The 15257-nt window shown below is 37.4% G+C and overlaps 1 protein-coding gene across 1 annotated transcript; it reads left to right on the top strand.

Moving 5' to 3' along the window:
• Positions 1-6107: 6107 nt before the first annotated feature.
• Positions 6108-8914, top strand: foxl3 (forkhead box L3). Its single transcript, XM_033612348.2, has 3 exons — positions 6108-6312; positions 7317-7485; positions 7670-8914. Exons 1-3 carry the CDS (start codon positions 6206-6208, stop codon positions 8141-8143), a joined length of 750 nt encoding a protein of 249 aa, XP_033468239.1. The 5' UTR covers positions 6108-6205; the 3' UTR covers positions 8144-8914.
• The last annotated feature ends 6343 nt before the right edge of the window (positions 8915-15257 follow it).

Raw genomic sequence — 15257 nt, 5'->3', positions numbered from 1 at the left:
TCCTATCAAGGAAAGGCAATAAAGCCCCAAATATATATTTTAAAAAGTTAAATTACCTCATTAGAAAGATTACATTACATTTACTTTCTTTTCACTTATTTAAAAATCCAGACTCTTATACCAATTTAAAAGCTTAACTGCTGGAAACAAGATGTCTGCAACTTTAAAACTGCACTTATAAGTCCATTTTCTATGTTTTTGTACACTTGAACGTTCAAGTTTCCACATTAAAACAGGCTGAGAGAGACTCAGAGTCCGACTCTGCACATACATCATTCTGCACAGTGAAGGTAATAATGTAACAATAAGCTAACTGAATGCAGGGGGAATTTATATTTGAAGGAATCACAATCCAACTGTAACATTTCATAATTACCGAAATGAAAGTAGTAGGTTTTCCAATGAAAAACTGATGACAAGAAAGACAAGTAGCCCATGGAAATCTGACTTCCAGTCATTGCACAATGATGGGAGATCAGGGACTTAATTAGCAACCTTGGGCCCCTGGGCGTGTGTGTGAGTATTTGTCCTTCTGTTCTGCATAATCTGGAAAAGATTTGGGAATTAGCGCACAGGAGCAACGCTTTGATTCCCTTGGAGTTTGTTTAGTATTATTTTTGTGCAGTTTTTTTTTTTTTTTATGTTACGGAGCATTTTGTGACATTAATGAATAAGTTTACATGAAGTACCCAGCCGTTCTCTTGTTAAAAATGCAGCATACTACTAACTCTACTTGAGATAAACACAACAGACCCCATAAAATGCCGTTGTTGTTTTTTTTAGCTGCTTCATCTGAACCCCCAGGTGAACACAGGCCTGTTTTGGAGCTCTTATCTATAACACAGTGTAATTTGACAATGAATGGTGGCACTGAGGATGGCTGCACAGTACAGTGCAAAAGAAAATGGCCCTCAGCCCCAGCTCTGTGCACAAGCATGTTTACAGTTCCCAGTGTACTGTTGTGTTTTGATAACCTTTCCTCACAGAACAGCCCCCGGAAAAGCTACTTGGTTGGTTTACATAAATGCATGTGTACACACACACACCCACCCACACACAGGCAGACAGAGCTATGAATGGAGGAAGTCTGAGACAACCATCAGAGGGACAGAGAGTGACCAGAGGAGAACTAAGGGCTGTAATCACCACGGCCAGCCGCAGACAGGACGCCAGAGGAAGCCTCGTCATGGGAGTGAACCATGAGGTGCTTATCTGATCTAAGTTCAAACCAACCTGATACGGTGACCTCCTCTTCTCCTCGACACTGCCTCTCTCTGCTGGTCTGTTTACAGCTGTGTATGAATCAATCTGTTTTTCTTGTCTGGAGTAAACAGACTCATCCAACTCCTAACAGCTGAATGAGCGCAGGTCATTTTAGCACTTCAGTTGCTACTTGTTCAGTGAAATCAGTTATGTTGCTTTGTGGTTAAGTGTATGAACCCAATAATGTAGTACTCAGCAATGGTGGAAGTATTTATCCTAACTTAAGTAATAAAAATTCTCAAAAAGGTAAAGTCCTGCAATGAAGATTTACTTGAGTAAAAGTACGAGTATCAGCAAACTGTGCTTGAAATGATCAAAAGTAGAATTACTCAATGTCATAATAAAATAACCCTAATCCCATAAATAAATAAATAAAAACCACACACACACAAAAAAGGCTGGTGTTACATTTCTGTTTCTCCATCAGTGGGTAGGCAGCATTTTGCTATTGTATTTGGTCACCATGGTGCTAATTTGGATTATCTTATATTCTGTTGATTAGTTTGATTTAAACAAATACATTATATTTTATAGACTCATGTCTTTGGTATGTAAATCTCTTGGTAAAGTAAGCTACATCTGTCAAATGCATCATCTGTACTTCTTTCAAAGTTGTGGTGGAGTGCAAAGTAATGTGAAATGTGTGTACTTAGTTATATTCCACCACTGGTATTACTGAAGACTACAAACCAGTACTGGTTGAGCAAAGATGTGATGAAGGAACACTGATTTATTTTCAGAAAATGTATTATTTGATGGACTGCTACAAAGATTGCAAGAAAACTGAACGAAATAAAAGCCAGCTGGATGTCATGAAAAAGTCATAAATATGCAATAAAAAGGTAATACTATAGAAGACAATGAAAACTGAATAATTTAGAAAAGTCATAGTATAGTTTGATATAAAAGATGACCTAAATAACGGGGTAATCCCTATGTTTCCAGGGGTCTATGTTTCCCGGGTTCTATGTTCCCCACTTAACCCTGCAAAACAGCTTCTACTGTATGTTCCCAGCTTACACAAAAAGGGTTCTATGTTTCCCGCTTGGTTGAGCGGGAAACATAAAACATAGAATGTCGTCCAAAATGATGAAAAAATGTCATAGTATAGTGTGTCGTCAAAAATCCGAAAAAAAGTGTCATAGTATAGTATGACATCCAAAATCATAAAAAAAATGTCATAGTATAGTATGTCATCCAAAATCGTGAAAAAAAGTCATAGTATAGTATGTTGTCCAAAATCATGTAAAAACGTCATAGAAATAGTATGTCGACAAAAATCATGAAAAAACGTCATTGTATAGTATGTCGTCCAAACTCATGGAAAAACGTCATAGAAATAGTATGTCATCAAAAACCATGAAAAAAGTCATAGTATAGTATGTTTTCCAAAATCATGAAAAAACATCATTGTATAGTATGTCGTCCAAAATCATGAAAAAACATCATAGTACAGTATGTCGTCCAAAATCATGAAAAAACATCATAGTACAGTATGTCATCAAAAATCATGAAAAAATGTCACTGTATAGTATGTCGTCCAAAATCATGAAAAAAAACATCATAGTATAGTATGTCGTCAACAACCATAAAAAAAGTCATAGTATAGTATGTCGTCAAAAACTATGAAAAAAAGTCATAGTATAGTATGTCATCCAAAATCATGAAAAAATGTAATAGTATAGTATGTCGTCAAAAACCATGAAAAAACATCATAGTATAGTATGTCGTCCAAAATCACGAAAAAAGTCATAGTATAGTATATTGTCCAAAATCGTGAAAAAATGTAATAGTATAGTATGTCATTCAAAATCATAAAAAAAGTCATACTATAGTATGTCGTCCAAAATGATGAAAAAATGTCATAGTATACTGTGTCGTCAAAAATCCGAAAAAAAGTGTCATAGTATAGTATGTCATCCAAAATCGTGAAAAAAGTCATAGTATAGTATGTCGTCCAAAATCATGGAAAAACGTCATAGAAATAGTATGTCGTCAAAAACTATGAAAAAAGTCATAGTATAGTATGTTTTCCAAAATCATGAAAAAACGTCATTGTATAGTATGTCGTCCAAAATCATGAAAAAACATCATAGTACAGTATGTTGTCAACAACCATGAAAAAAAGTCATAATATAGTATGTCAACAAAAATCATGGAAAAACGTCATAGTATATTATGTTAACAAAAATCATGAAAAAAAGTCTTAGTATAGTATGTAGTCCAAAATCCTGAAAAAATGTCATAGTACAGTATGTCGTCAACAACCATGAAAAAAAGTCATAGTATAGTATGTAGTCCAAAATCACGAAAAAATGTCATAGCATAGTATGTTGTCCAAAATCACAAAAAAAGTCATAGTATAGTATATTGTCCAAAATCGTGAAAAAATGTAATAGTATAGTATGTCATCCAAAATCATAAAAAAATGTCATAGTATAGTATGTCGTCAAAAACTATGAAAAAAATCTCACAGTATAGAAATCATGAAAAAAAGTCATAGTATAGTATGTAGTCCAAAATCCTGAAAAAATGTCATAGTACAGTATGTCGTCAACAACCATGAAAAAAAGTCATAGTATAGTATGTAGTCCAAAATCACGAAAAAATGTCATAGCATAGTATGTTGTCCAAAATCACAAAAAAAGTCATAGTATAGTATATTGTCCAAAATCGTGAAAAAATGTAATAGTATAGTATGTCATCCAAAATCATAAAAAAAGTCATAGTATAGTATGTCGTCAAAAACTATGAAAAAAATCTCATAGTATAGTATGTCGTCCAAAATCATGAAAAAACATCATAGTACAGTATGTCGTCAAAAATCATGAAAAAATGTCACTGTATAGTATGTTGTCCAAAATCATAAAAAAAACATCATAGTATAGTATGTCGTCAACAACCATGAAAAAACATCATAGTATACTATGTTGTCAAAAACCATGACAAAAAGTCATAGTATAGTATGTCGACAAAAATCCTGAAACAGCGTCATAGTATAGTATGTCGACAAAAATCATTAAAAAAAAAAAAAGTCACAGTATAGCATGTCATAAAAAGTCATAAGGAAGTCATAGTAAACCATGACTTAAAAAGTCATGAAAAATTCAGTATAGCATGTCAGAAATCCTCAGTAATAGCTATGGTCGTTCATGGTTACACTCAGCCTCGTGGAATTTATTTTACCTGTACAGGACATGATTTTGTGTTTGAAGAGAAGAAATAAATATTCGGACCACTGATCAATCTAGATTCATAGTCATTCATCTTCAACATCCACCAAGAATCCATTTTAAAAATCTGGGCCTGCATCTAAAATTGAGTACACCATTGACCTTTTAGCTGCTTCATCAGTCTGTCAGAAATAAAGAGAGAATTGGCTTAATGTGCCTGGACCGACCAATATAGCGCCTATAGGCTCCTCCTACACCAGCGGGGCCACACACAGAGGCCCTGCAGTCCTCAGGCTGTTTTCCCGGCCTCTGTCGCCTCACGGGAGACCTCCAATTGCCCCATTTAGATCCCTTCAAAATACACATCCCCCTGTTTTATAGACACGGAAACAATTTATGGCCATTAAAGAGCATTATAGATAGCATCTACAAAACTTCCCGTTGTTGACTAAACGTCTGCCAGAGAGGACACACACACACACACACACACACACACACCCCAAAGAGTTAACAGAGAAAGAAAGAAAACAAAGATGCAAGGGATCTTGTTTGTTGGTTTGGGGATCGCTGTTTTAAGTATGGTTACAGAGATTAGGCTATAAAAGAACCAAAATAAAACATGAGGGCAGCCTACGAGCCCATGCAGACCACCCAGAATCCTGCCGGAGGTGGGGGAGAGGAGACGTTTGTCCAGCAAACTGATGACCAGGCTGCTACCGAGAGACTGACTGATCTGGACCAGCTCAGTCGAGCCCGAGTTAAAGGGCACTCCACTGATATCGCATGTCAAAGTGTGTTTACAAGTGTCGAGAAGCGCAGTTGTGTTTGTGAAACATGTTGATTAAAGCTTTTTGCGGCTTCAGAAGGAGCTGCCTGTGATCTGATAAACTGCCTCAAGTGATGTCACTTGAGGCAGTGTGAGTGGCATCTGAAGACTACATGTTTAAAAAGTTTGTTTGATGCTAGTGGCTTGAGGCTACATTAGCCGCGACTAGCATAACACACATAGATTTCCAACAGAACTGTCTTTGGCCAAGTTACATTATGGGTAATGTAGGCACCAAGTTTTTGACAAGAAATAGGAATGTGTGGAATAAAAAAGAAGATATCTCTGGTTCAGCTGCATCGACTGACCATTGCGACTGCAACAATCTCATAGAAATGCGATGCTAACTCTGTGGGGCATCTTGTAAAGAGTTTGTCTGATCTAAATCAGGTAACTGACCAAAAACAGCTGCCATTTGTAGTTCAACAAATATCCTGCAGCCTAACAGCTACAGTGCATAGCCAAGGGCAATTTGATGCACTGAAGCCCACTGGCATCTGCATTTCAGTATTTCCTGTTTGCCGGACTTTACATCTTTACTCTTCACTGCAATGGCAAAACATCCTTTACTCTTAAATTAAAAGATGAGATACAGTAGGCCATCTTTATTTTTGCCACTTGGCCTTTGGATATCCTAAAATCAACTTTTGTGAATCTGAAACCTGAAACAAGTCCATAACAAGGAGTTGAAATCCCACAGAGAGGTGGTCCCACGTCTCGAGACCTGCAGCCGCTCCTGGAGAGCAGCTGGGACGAGGAGGGGAGAAGGGGGGCTGCAGGCAGCAGTCATCAGCAGAGCTCAGAGTGAGTGTCAGCTGGCTGAGCAGAGCATGGTGACAGAGCAGAGCAGCAGGACAGGGTGTTGCTGCTGGGCTTTGGCCAGGAGAGTCAGAGGAGCCAAACAGTTTGGATCACATCACATCCGATCCGACAAAGTGTAAATATGTTTGACAACTCCAACTACCCTTTCAACTGTTTCAACTACGATGGAGACGGATACCCTTCATCCAGCACGGACGAGGAGAAGAAAATGTGCAGACCCGCATACAGGTAGGGACCTTTTTCTATACATATATATATATTTTTCTTTTTAATTCAAGAGCTGTAACTTTATTTACAAGTATGTTATATCCAGTTGGATTCAGGTTTTTGATCTAAAAAAATGATAAATAAAGTTCTTTTGCCTAATATTTGGCCTTTAAAGTGTATTTTTCCTCATTTTTTATTCCATTTAAAAGCGTAAAATTAACTTTGTTTTCACTTTGATTTGAGTTCTTTTTCATCGAGTTTTGTTCAGACAAAATAAAACTTTATTTTTTTATTTTTTTAATTAAGTGTTTTTTTTTACTGCAGCCATGATCATGTTTTTTTCCGTGTACATAATATACACATTTTGTATGATAGCTTTTAAAACATTTATCATCATAAAGAATTAGCCTTGATTTAAGAGCAGTGCAGAGTGCATCATTTCCCTTCAGCGGTGCACTGCACATCATTTTGTATTCATTTCCAGTCTCTTTTTATTTTTAAAAAATCGTTTCAAGTAATATAAAATTAAAGCTGTTTTTATACCACAGCCTAGCTTCTTGTGACTACATGCATTTGTTTATTAAACTCTAAGTGACTTGAAAAATAATATTTAAAACTTTCCTTTCCATCTTCAGTAATTTGGTCTTCTTTACCAACTCAAAATATACACCTAACATGTCTTCATCAGCTTGTTGACATTTTTGAATTTTCTGAATTCTTCTCACAAACATAATGTTAATCTGATAAAAAACAAAAATAAATAAAATCACATATTACTTCTCATGTAACATAAAACTGTATGTTTCTTTGTCTGTTTTTGCCGTTTTTGGCAAACAAACAAACAAAAAAAATCTTTATTAATGATCCATGCATGGTCAGATAAAAGGAAAATAACTGGCAGATTTTGCATTTATTACTATTTTTACTCATAAAAGTCGACACAAAGAGAGCCTTTATAATGTGATAGCTTTTTATTACACTTGGCACACTGTGTAGCCTGATGAAAGTGTGTGTCTGTGTGTCAGTTACATAGCTCTGATAGCCATGGCCATCCAGCAGAGCCCCGAGCAGCGGGTCACTCTGTCGGGCATCTACGAGTTCATCATGAAGAGATTTCCTTACTACCGCTCCAACCAGAGAGCCTGGCAGAACTCCATCAGACACAACCTGTCTCTCAACAGCTGCTTCATCAAGGTACACCACAACACACAGGGGATGCTGGGAAGTGATGTAAATTTAAGGAGATATTAAAGTGTTTTAGTATCTGTTAAAGGGAATATTTCTCTTTCTTCTTGTTTCTTTTCATCTTTTCTATAGAAGTGTTTTTCACCTATTTTTACTGGTTGTGTGATATTTTAATTTTTTATAATTCCTGTAGGTTCCTCGGACAGAGGGCAACGAGAAGGGAAAGGGTAACTACTGGACTTTTGCCACTGGCTGTGAATCCATGCTCGACCTCTTTGAAAATGGCAACTTTCGGCGTCGCCGGCGCAGGAGGAACATGAAAATCGGCTTCCGTGATTCAGGAGAACCCCCTTTCCACCCTCTGGAGAGCCACAGCAATCAGCACGTACCCGCAGCCCGGCGCCCTGAACCCGACTCCACCCTCTGCCCTTTGAACCCTGAGAGGCCGAGGCCGGGCCCCCAGCAGAACCACCTCATCCCAAACCCTACCCAGCAGGGGAAACCAGAGTCAGAGATCAAGTTTAGCATTGACTACATCCTATCCACCCCGGATCCACCCTTGCCTGGGTTCAGATCCCCCCACGGCCCTGTTCACATAGGGCCCACAGGGCCGTCCATACATGTTCTGGAGCCCCAACATCTGAACCTGCACTTCTGGACTCTGTAAGAGAGGAAACAGAGACTGAACTTCTTCTTTCATTATCATCTGTGTCCAAAACTGGGAAGTACTGTAAGGACATCCAAAGACTGAAAGGAAACTCCACAAGAGGAATTTACTGACTTGAAAATGTAATGTAGCAAAGTATAAAGGTACAGTATTGTGTGATGATGGATTCTATATGGAAAGAAGTCACGTAAAGAAAGCATCATGCCGACTGAGAGTTCATCCAAAAGATAAAATGTGAACAACACAGAGCAGTATTCATATTGTCATTATACTGTATGTGCAGTGTCCAGTGCTGACATAGACTAGTTTACAGTATTCTCTATATGTATATACACAGCACAGATATGATGTGTCTAAAATCAGAGTGGGTAAATCAACTCCAATTCATGGAGTTATTGGATTATCCTCAGATCACAAGTTAGACGAATTTCTTTGTTTAGAGAGAATCTTATGGTTTTTCCGTCATTCATTTATCCAGACATTGCTTGTTAAACTGAAACATGATTTATGTAATTTATCATATTTATTACCGATTAATGGTAGATTTGGGCATATTATTTCTCCTACCTTATTTCAGTGACTGTCAAGATAAATGTTTCTGACAGCATTACACAACTTTGGATTTTTTAAAATCCCCTCCAGGCATGTTTTAATACGTATAAAAAAAATACTTGTCATTCTCACATGTCTCAAACTCAGATTTAAGGTGAGCACAGAGAAACTTTTTTCCTCCAGCACATGAACTCTATTCTGCACCATGAAGCTCAAACATCCCAGTAAAGTAGGAATAAGGAAACAAATTATATGAAGGCATATTTTTTGCCAGTGTGATGAAAAAGGTCCTATAAGTGATGAAAAAATTAAATAATTAGCATTTTGAAACTTTTCCTTTTGAAAAACACAAGTATATAATTAATATTAAGGATGTAATTAAGGATGGTGATATTTCAGTTTTTCTGGAAAGCAATGTGAACAGGAAAAAGCAAATGATCTGCCTTGTTTTAGACTGAATTTTTTTTTCAGTGAAAAGAGTTTCAAAATTTCAATTAAAAAAAAAAATCTTTTCATATCACATACAGCATACAACATCCAACACTCACCAAAATATGATCATGAGGTTTTCACCTGATGCCTGCATGCCTCTAATCTTTTCTTTTCCTGCGAACATTTTCCGACAAAGTTGGCAAGCAGCTTTTTTACATTCTTTATTTCGCTACAGAAGACATTTTGACATGTCACAGTAGGAAAAGCACAGGTTAGGTAACAAAATTAGTAATGGCTGAATGGCTCACTGCCAGCATGTCCCAAATCCATAAAATACACAATTTCTATACAGTAATGTGAAGGGTTACAGCAGTTAAGATACTAAAGAAAAATCCATGTTTTACACTTTCACACTAGAAGAAAACAGTACAATAGGTCAGTCAGACTGTGACTTTGCATTGTCAAAGTAACTGTGTCCCAAACCCATCCTAAAAACTAATACTATACAGATTGTATGTTGGAAAAGTGACAATATTTAGGTTAATTAAAAAATGCAGTATCCATACAAACACATTTCTACTGAATTTTGGTGAAACATTTTTGCTGCCTCTGCATTTATTGTCATTTTAAAGTCGCAGTGTGACCGCATTTGCACAGTGCATGTATTGCATCATTTCCTGTTTTCTTCCTGATTTTTGGCATACTGCAAAAAAATCGGTGTACTGTTAAAAATTATCATATGGTAAATAATGTATACATTAGCATGTAGCATGGAAATGCATGACCCAAGCGGCAGTATAAATGTTGGCATTGTGCATTTCTGCAAACCACAGATATATATGTTTTATATGTAGCGGATATGTTGACACTTAACATTTCTTAATGTTTCAGTTCTATGTTTTGAATGTAGTTAGGTTTAAGTGCAAACCTACTTGGTTAGGGTTAAAAAGAGATCATGTTTTAGCTTAAACGACACGGTTTTGTCGCCACAAATATGACTAGAAACATCCAGAACTCTAGTAAGAAAAAGACCCACTTTTGTTGTTTGTCTTGAAGAGTGGTTAAACTGTTGGCAACCGTGTCACACAGGTGTCACGCCATCCATCATCCCTCCTCCTCATATTCATGTAATTTGAACTTCGTAGAAATGTTGATGATACGTATGAATTGTTAAAATGTAATATATCCCTAATGTGCAGACATGTGCAATGCCAACATTTTTTTTGGGTTACTGTGCTTAAATGCAACAAGGGCAATGTCTTTTTTTAAGATATATTACTTTCATTCTACCACCACTCACAAGTACTTTTATTTTTTCCAGCTAAGTAACTCCTTCATTTCTTTGGTGGAAGAATAGTGTCCATTATCTTATTTAGTATGCATACTGTCTAGTTTCAGTATATGCTATTTCGTCACTTTTCCAATATGAAAATTCAATTGCGTAGAATTAGTATGTAATGTGGATCTGGGAGGAGTTGGCACCATCATGGCTTACTGGGACATTTGAAAGGACACAGCCATCTTAATGTTATCAGTAACACCAGTGCTTTTCCGGCTATGACACGTCTCCTGTAAACAAAGGCCTATTCTGACTGAGCTCATTTCAAACCCACCCTCTGCAAACATTTTGCTAATTTTTTCATTGACCTTTTGAAATCCTGATTGACTGACACTTAAATTCTAATCCAGCCACTCCTTATTATAACACACTGTATTCACACACTTAAAAGGAGGCCTAACGAAACAGAGGTCTGGCTAACATTTCCTTGCCTGTACAAGGGAGATCAATCATGGCGTGTTCCTGCGCCGTTGAAGGGACATTTTTCAATTTAACCTTTATATTATGTCTTGGCTACATCGGAGGAGGGTTTCAACGCACTTAACATGAGTGGCATTTAATATAGCGTAACACTTGCAAGGTGAGGCCGAGATGTGACCCTATTTAAATACAGAGGCCCCTGCCTATGAGCCTTAACAGCGACACCTCCCCCCAACAAACACACACACAAACCCCCCCCTTTGACGCAATTATAATTAAACACACCTTATGCCTCCTTTGCAAATGCCCCTCATCGATCTGTGGGTTTTTAACATTCATATGTGAACTGCCCCCCAGCTAACATCTGCGGCGGCACAAACGTTTATGGATCAGCAAGTTTCCATTAACAAAGTTGTTGATGTTGAATAGCGGGGGCCGGGGCTGCCATGATGCCGCGGATATATTTGGGTAAATTAACTTAGCATAAAGTGCTCCGAGGCTACGGGGGTCTTTTGAGGCAGCTAAAGAGAAAGCAAGGCACCAGTCAGGCCCGAAAAGTCAATGCACATATTATGTTGTCGGTGAATATTTGAAACTGTAGCTACTGGCACAGTGTCCCATTGAATGGCCTCTATTAAATAACTCTTCTAAATCCAAAGCGTTTGGTTTCATTCCCAGTTAATGCTTCTAACATCTTGTTTATAATTACGTCCACAATAATATTTCTCATTTATAGGAGTGTGGGAATTTATTTTGTGTGAGACGTCGTTCTGCTGGCGGGTAAAATGAGCAGCTCAGGGCGAGAAACAGCAGAATTGCAGGTGGAAGAAATTGGGAAACCATTGATCTGCAACGTTAATATAAAGTAAATCATAAACACAAATAGGTCATTTAATCTTGAGTGCTTGTTTAGCGATCAGATTTCACCCAGGCTGTGGTGAGGATTACGGGGATGCAGATAAATATCATTCTGTTGTTTTCTTCCTCTGTGGTTGGAGGAGTACACCAGAAAGACAGCATGAGCCACCAGCTAATGAAGATCAGTGAAATAGCCCGAGGCCTTTGACATACACACATCTGCAGGTGTGCAGCCAGTGTGCACTTTAAGGCTGGAATATGCTATTATTTTTAAATGGCTTCAAGTGTGTGTGTGAGTGTGTTAGTAATGAGAAATCAACACAGCATGTCAATCAATGGCAGCAGGCAGACGTGTTTACATTTCAGCTGTTAGAGGGACGTCCCTGCCAGGAATACCAGAAGGGGTTTTTTTTTCCAGAGAGAGAAAATGGAAAATAAGGAATTTAATAAAGGAAAGGGCTTGACATTTAAATGAAAATACAACTCAGAAATCTGCCAGATATCTGTTTAAATTTGTCAGGTCTCATTTGGTAAACACTTGAGTGGTGGTAAAGTTTCAAGGAAAGGTGTTAAATATTTCTTACACTGGAGGGGTCATGATTTGACCTTTGGACCCCCTGTTTGAGATCAGTAACACCTTGCAATACATATAATGTTATCTAATACAGCAGGCTCAAGTACTGACATATTGAACCGGTTAAGCCAATGAAAAAGTCTCATTATGTAAAAAGGTTTTAAGCTTAAAAATGGCAGCAGGGGAAGAGGTACTCAAACCGTTTTGCTTTAAAAGTAGCAGCACCATTGACAAGTAGAAGTCCTGCATTCAAAGTTTACTTCAGCAAAGGTACACAAGTATTAGCATCAAAACATGACTTAAATAAAACATAAGTAAAAGTACTCATTATCAGTGCTGTTGTAAGTACCGAATGTGTCCGGGCTGCCAGATTTATCCAGGGTCCCGCGCTTACTGATGACGTCATGCATTATGATTGGCTTTATGGCAGTCACAAATCCTGATTGGTTGTAGCCATGGTTGTGGCTGGGAGTTTCAGGAAATGGTTGTAACGTTAGAGAGTTTGAGGAGAGAAATAAAAATAATAAATCGAAAGTTTAACAAACAAACAAACGAAACATTAACGAGATTGGCTTGGTTCGGATTAGCCTTCTTACGAAATTGGTTCGGTTCGGATGAGCCTTCTTTTAAGTTAGCATTAAGCTAACAGCTAGCGGCTAATAATAAAACGGCTAAAAAGAAGAGAAATGCATAAGAAACATAAGAAATTACTGTTAGATCGGTTTGGGGTCGGAGGGCGTCTCACAAATCAATGTTTCACAAATCCAGGGTTAGTGTATCATACACTATGTGCAGGCTATCTGTATACAGTGTGAAAAATAAATAAACATAACAGCATGTCATTGTAACTAACTTTATGTTCTGTCTTTCTTTGTTTTGGGACCCTGAACACTGGCTGCACTGACCCTTGGAGCAATGCTGTTATGCTGTCAAATATGTTCACATATTTGTGAAACATTGAACATTGATTTGTGAGACGCCCTCCGACCCCGAGCCGATCTAACAGTAATTTCTTATGTTTCTTATGCATTTCTCTTCTTTTTAGCCATTTTATTATTAGCCGCTAGCTGTTAGCTTAATGCTAACTTAAAAGAAGGCTAATCCGAACGGAGCCGATCTCGTAAGAAGGCTAATCCGAACCGAGCCGCTTGTCAGGTTGATGTTTTAATACTTCATTCAGCATCCAGCTGAAGAGAAAACTTTCGATTTATTATTTTTATTTCTCTCCTCAAACTCTCTAACGTTACAACCATTTCCTGAAACTTCCAGCCACAACCATGGCTACAACCAATCAGGATTTGTGACTGCCATAAAGCCAATCATAATGCGTAATGTCATCAGTTTTAATGAGAGTACTTATTTGAAAACAGGCATATTTCCAAGGTGGCAATCACTCATAAGGGCCCATTCTCCACCCAACACATTGTTAGAGGGCCCACTCTCTCTATGGGCTCCCCACCTCATGGGTCCCAGTGCAACCACACTGCCTGCGCTGTTTATATTTACACCCCGGCCCATTATGCAGAATGGTCCATTTCAAAACCATGTATAATATATAATCATATTATAATTATTGATGCATTTGTGTGTTCATCAACAGTTGGTGAAGATAAGCTGTTAATATTATATATACTGCTGAGTAGCTTGTGAGTTTACCCCTGGAAATTAGTACATAATAATATTAATATTAATATTACTTCATAATTATAACAACAGCAATAATAAATGTTTTTTGTATTATCAACATGAATCTGCAAATAACGAGTAAATAAAGTTAGCAAATAAATGTAAGTCAAAAGTACAATAATTTCCTCTGTAGTGGAGCAGAAGTGTAAAGTTACAGAAAATGGAAATACAAAAAAATGTTTTTAAAGGAATTGTTCACCCGCAAAATGACCATTTGTAAATCAGTTAGTCGTGCTTTGTTAACTTACGTTTTTGAAGAAAAGTTCTTTTGTATTTCTCGCATGCCTCCATGGAAAATGGCGTACATAATGGTTTATTGATTGATTGGGGACCACATTTAACAACAGCAAAACTATATCATGAAGTCAGTTTTCCATGTCTCACGCAACTCGTGCAGTATAATCCTCAACAAGTCTCATTTATCCAGTCATATGCTCAGTACTTCCCCAAGACAAGCACAACTGCATGATGTGAGAGTTTGCAAACGGACGTTATGATATAGCTTTGCTGTTGTTAAGCATGGTCCCCACTCAATCAATAAATCAATATGTTCACCATTTTTCATGGAGGCATGAGAGAGAAAAAAACTTCACTAATTCAAGGTGATTACTGGATTAGCGGAAGTATTCCTTTCAGTACAGTACTCGAGTAGCTGTATTTAGTTACTTTCCACCAGTGAAAATGGTACAAGATATACAGTAGACAGTGCTAGAAAACAACAGACTGTGACAGCATCAAACCGGAAAAAACATGCCACTGAACTCCCTTACAGTGTAAAACAAAATGCATTCTGGTTACAGGTGTGAAACATATCAGAATATTTTAAACCAGACGAAGAAGCTCCAAAGAATTCAAACACTTTTAAATGATCTGTATGTTTATAAACTATACGAATTATAGAGGTTCCCAGGCACCAACCAAATGCCACTTTCTTTTTTTGAATGCCATCACACACTTCTCCATTTTCAACTAATTAAAACCGTTAACAGTGCCCAAAATTATCTTGTATTATCATTTATTGCTTCAAATTGCAATTGAATTTCTAATTTTAATGATTTCTTATATCAAGTGACGAATGTCAGTTGTACAATAATGGATTATGCTTTGATCAAATTCGTTGGTGCTCATGGTTGAGTTGCTGTGTGACCAAGTTCTGTGTTGCAAAGCAGATCCATTGCACTTCGTCAGCATTACATGCAATGCAACTACAATGCACCACAGCTCTGGACAGCGTTCCACTCTCACTTGGTACA

Source organism: Epinephelus lanceolatus, chromosome 21 (assembly GCF_041903045.1).
Source record: "Epinephelus lanceolatus isolate andai-2023 chromosome 21, ASM4190304v1, whole genome shotgun sequence".
NCBI classification, from domain to species: Eukaryota; Metazoa; Chordata; class Actinopteri; order Perciformes; family Serranidae; genus Epinephelus; species Epinephelus lanceolatus.
This window is presented reverse-complemented; position numbering and strand designations above follow the sequence as displayed.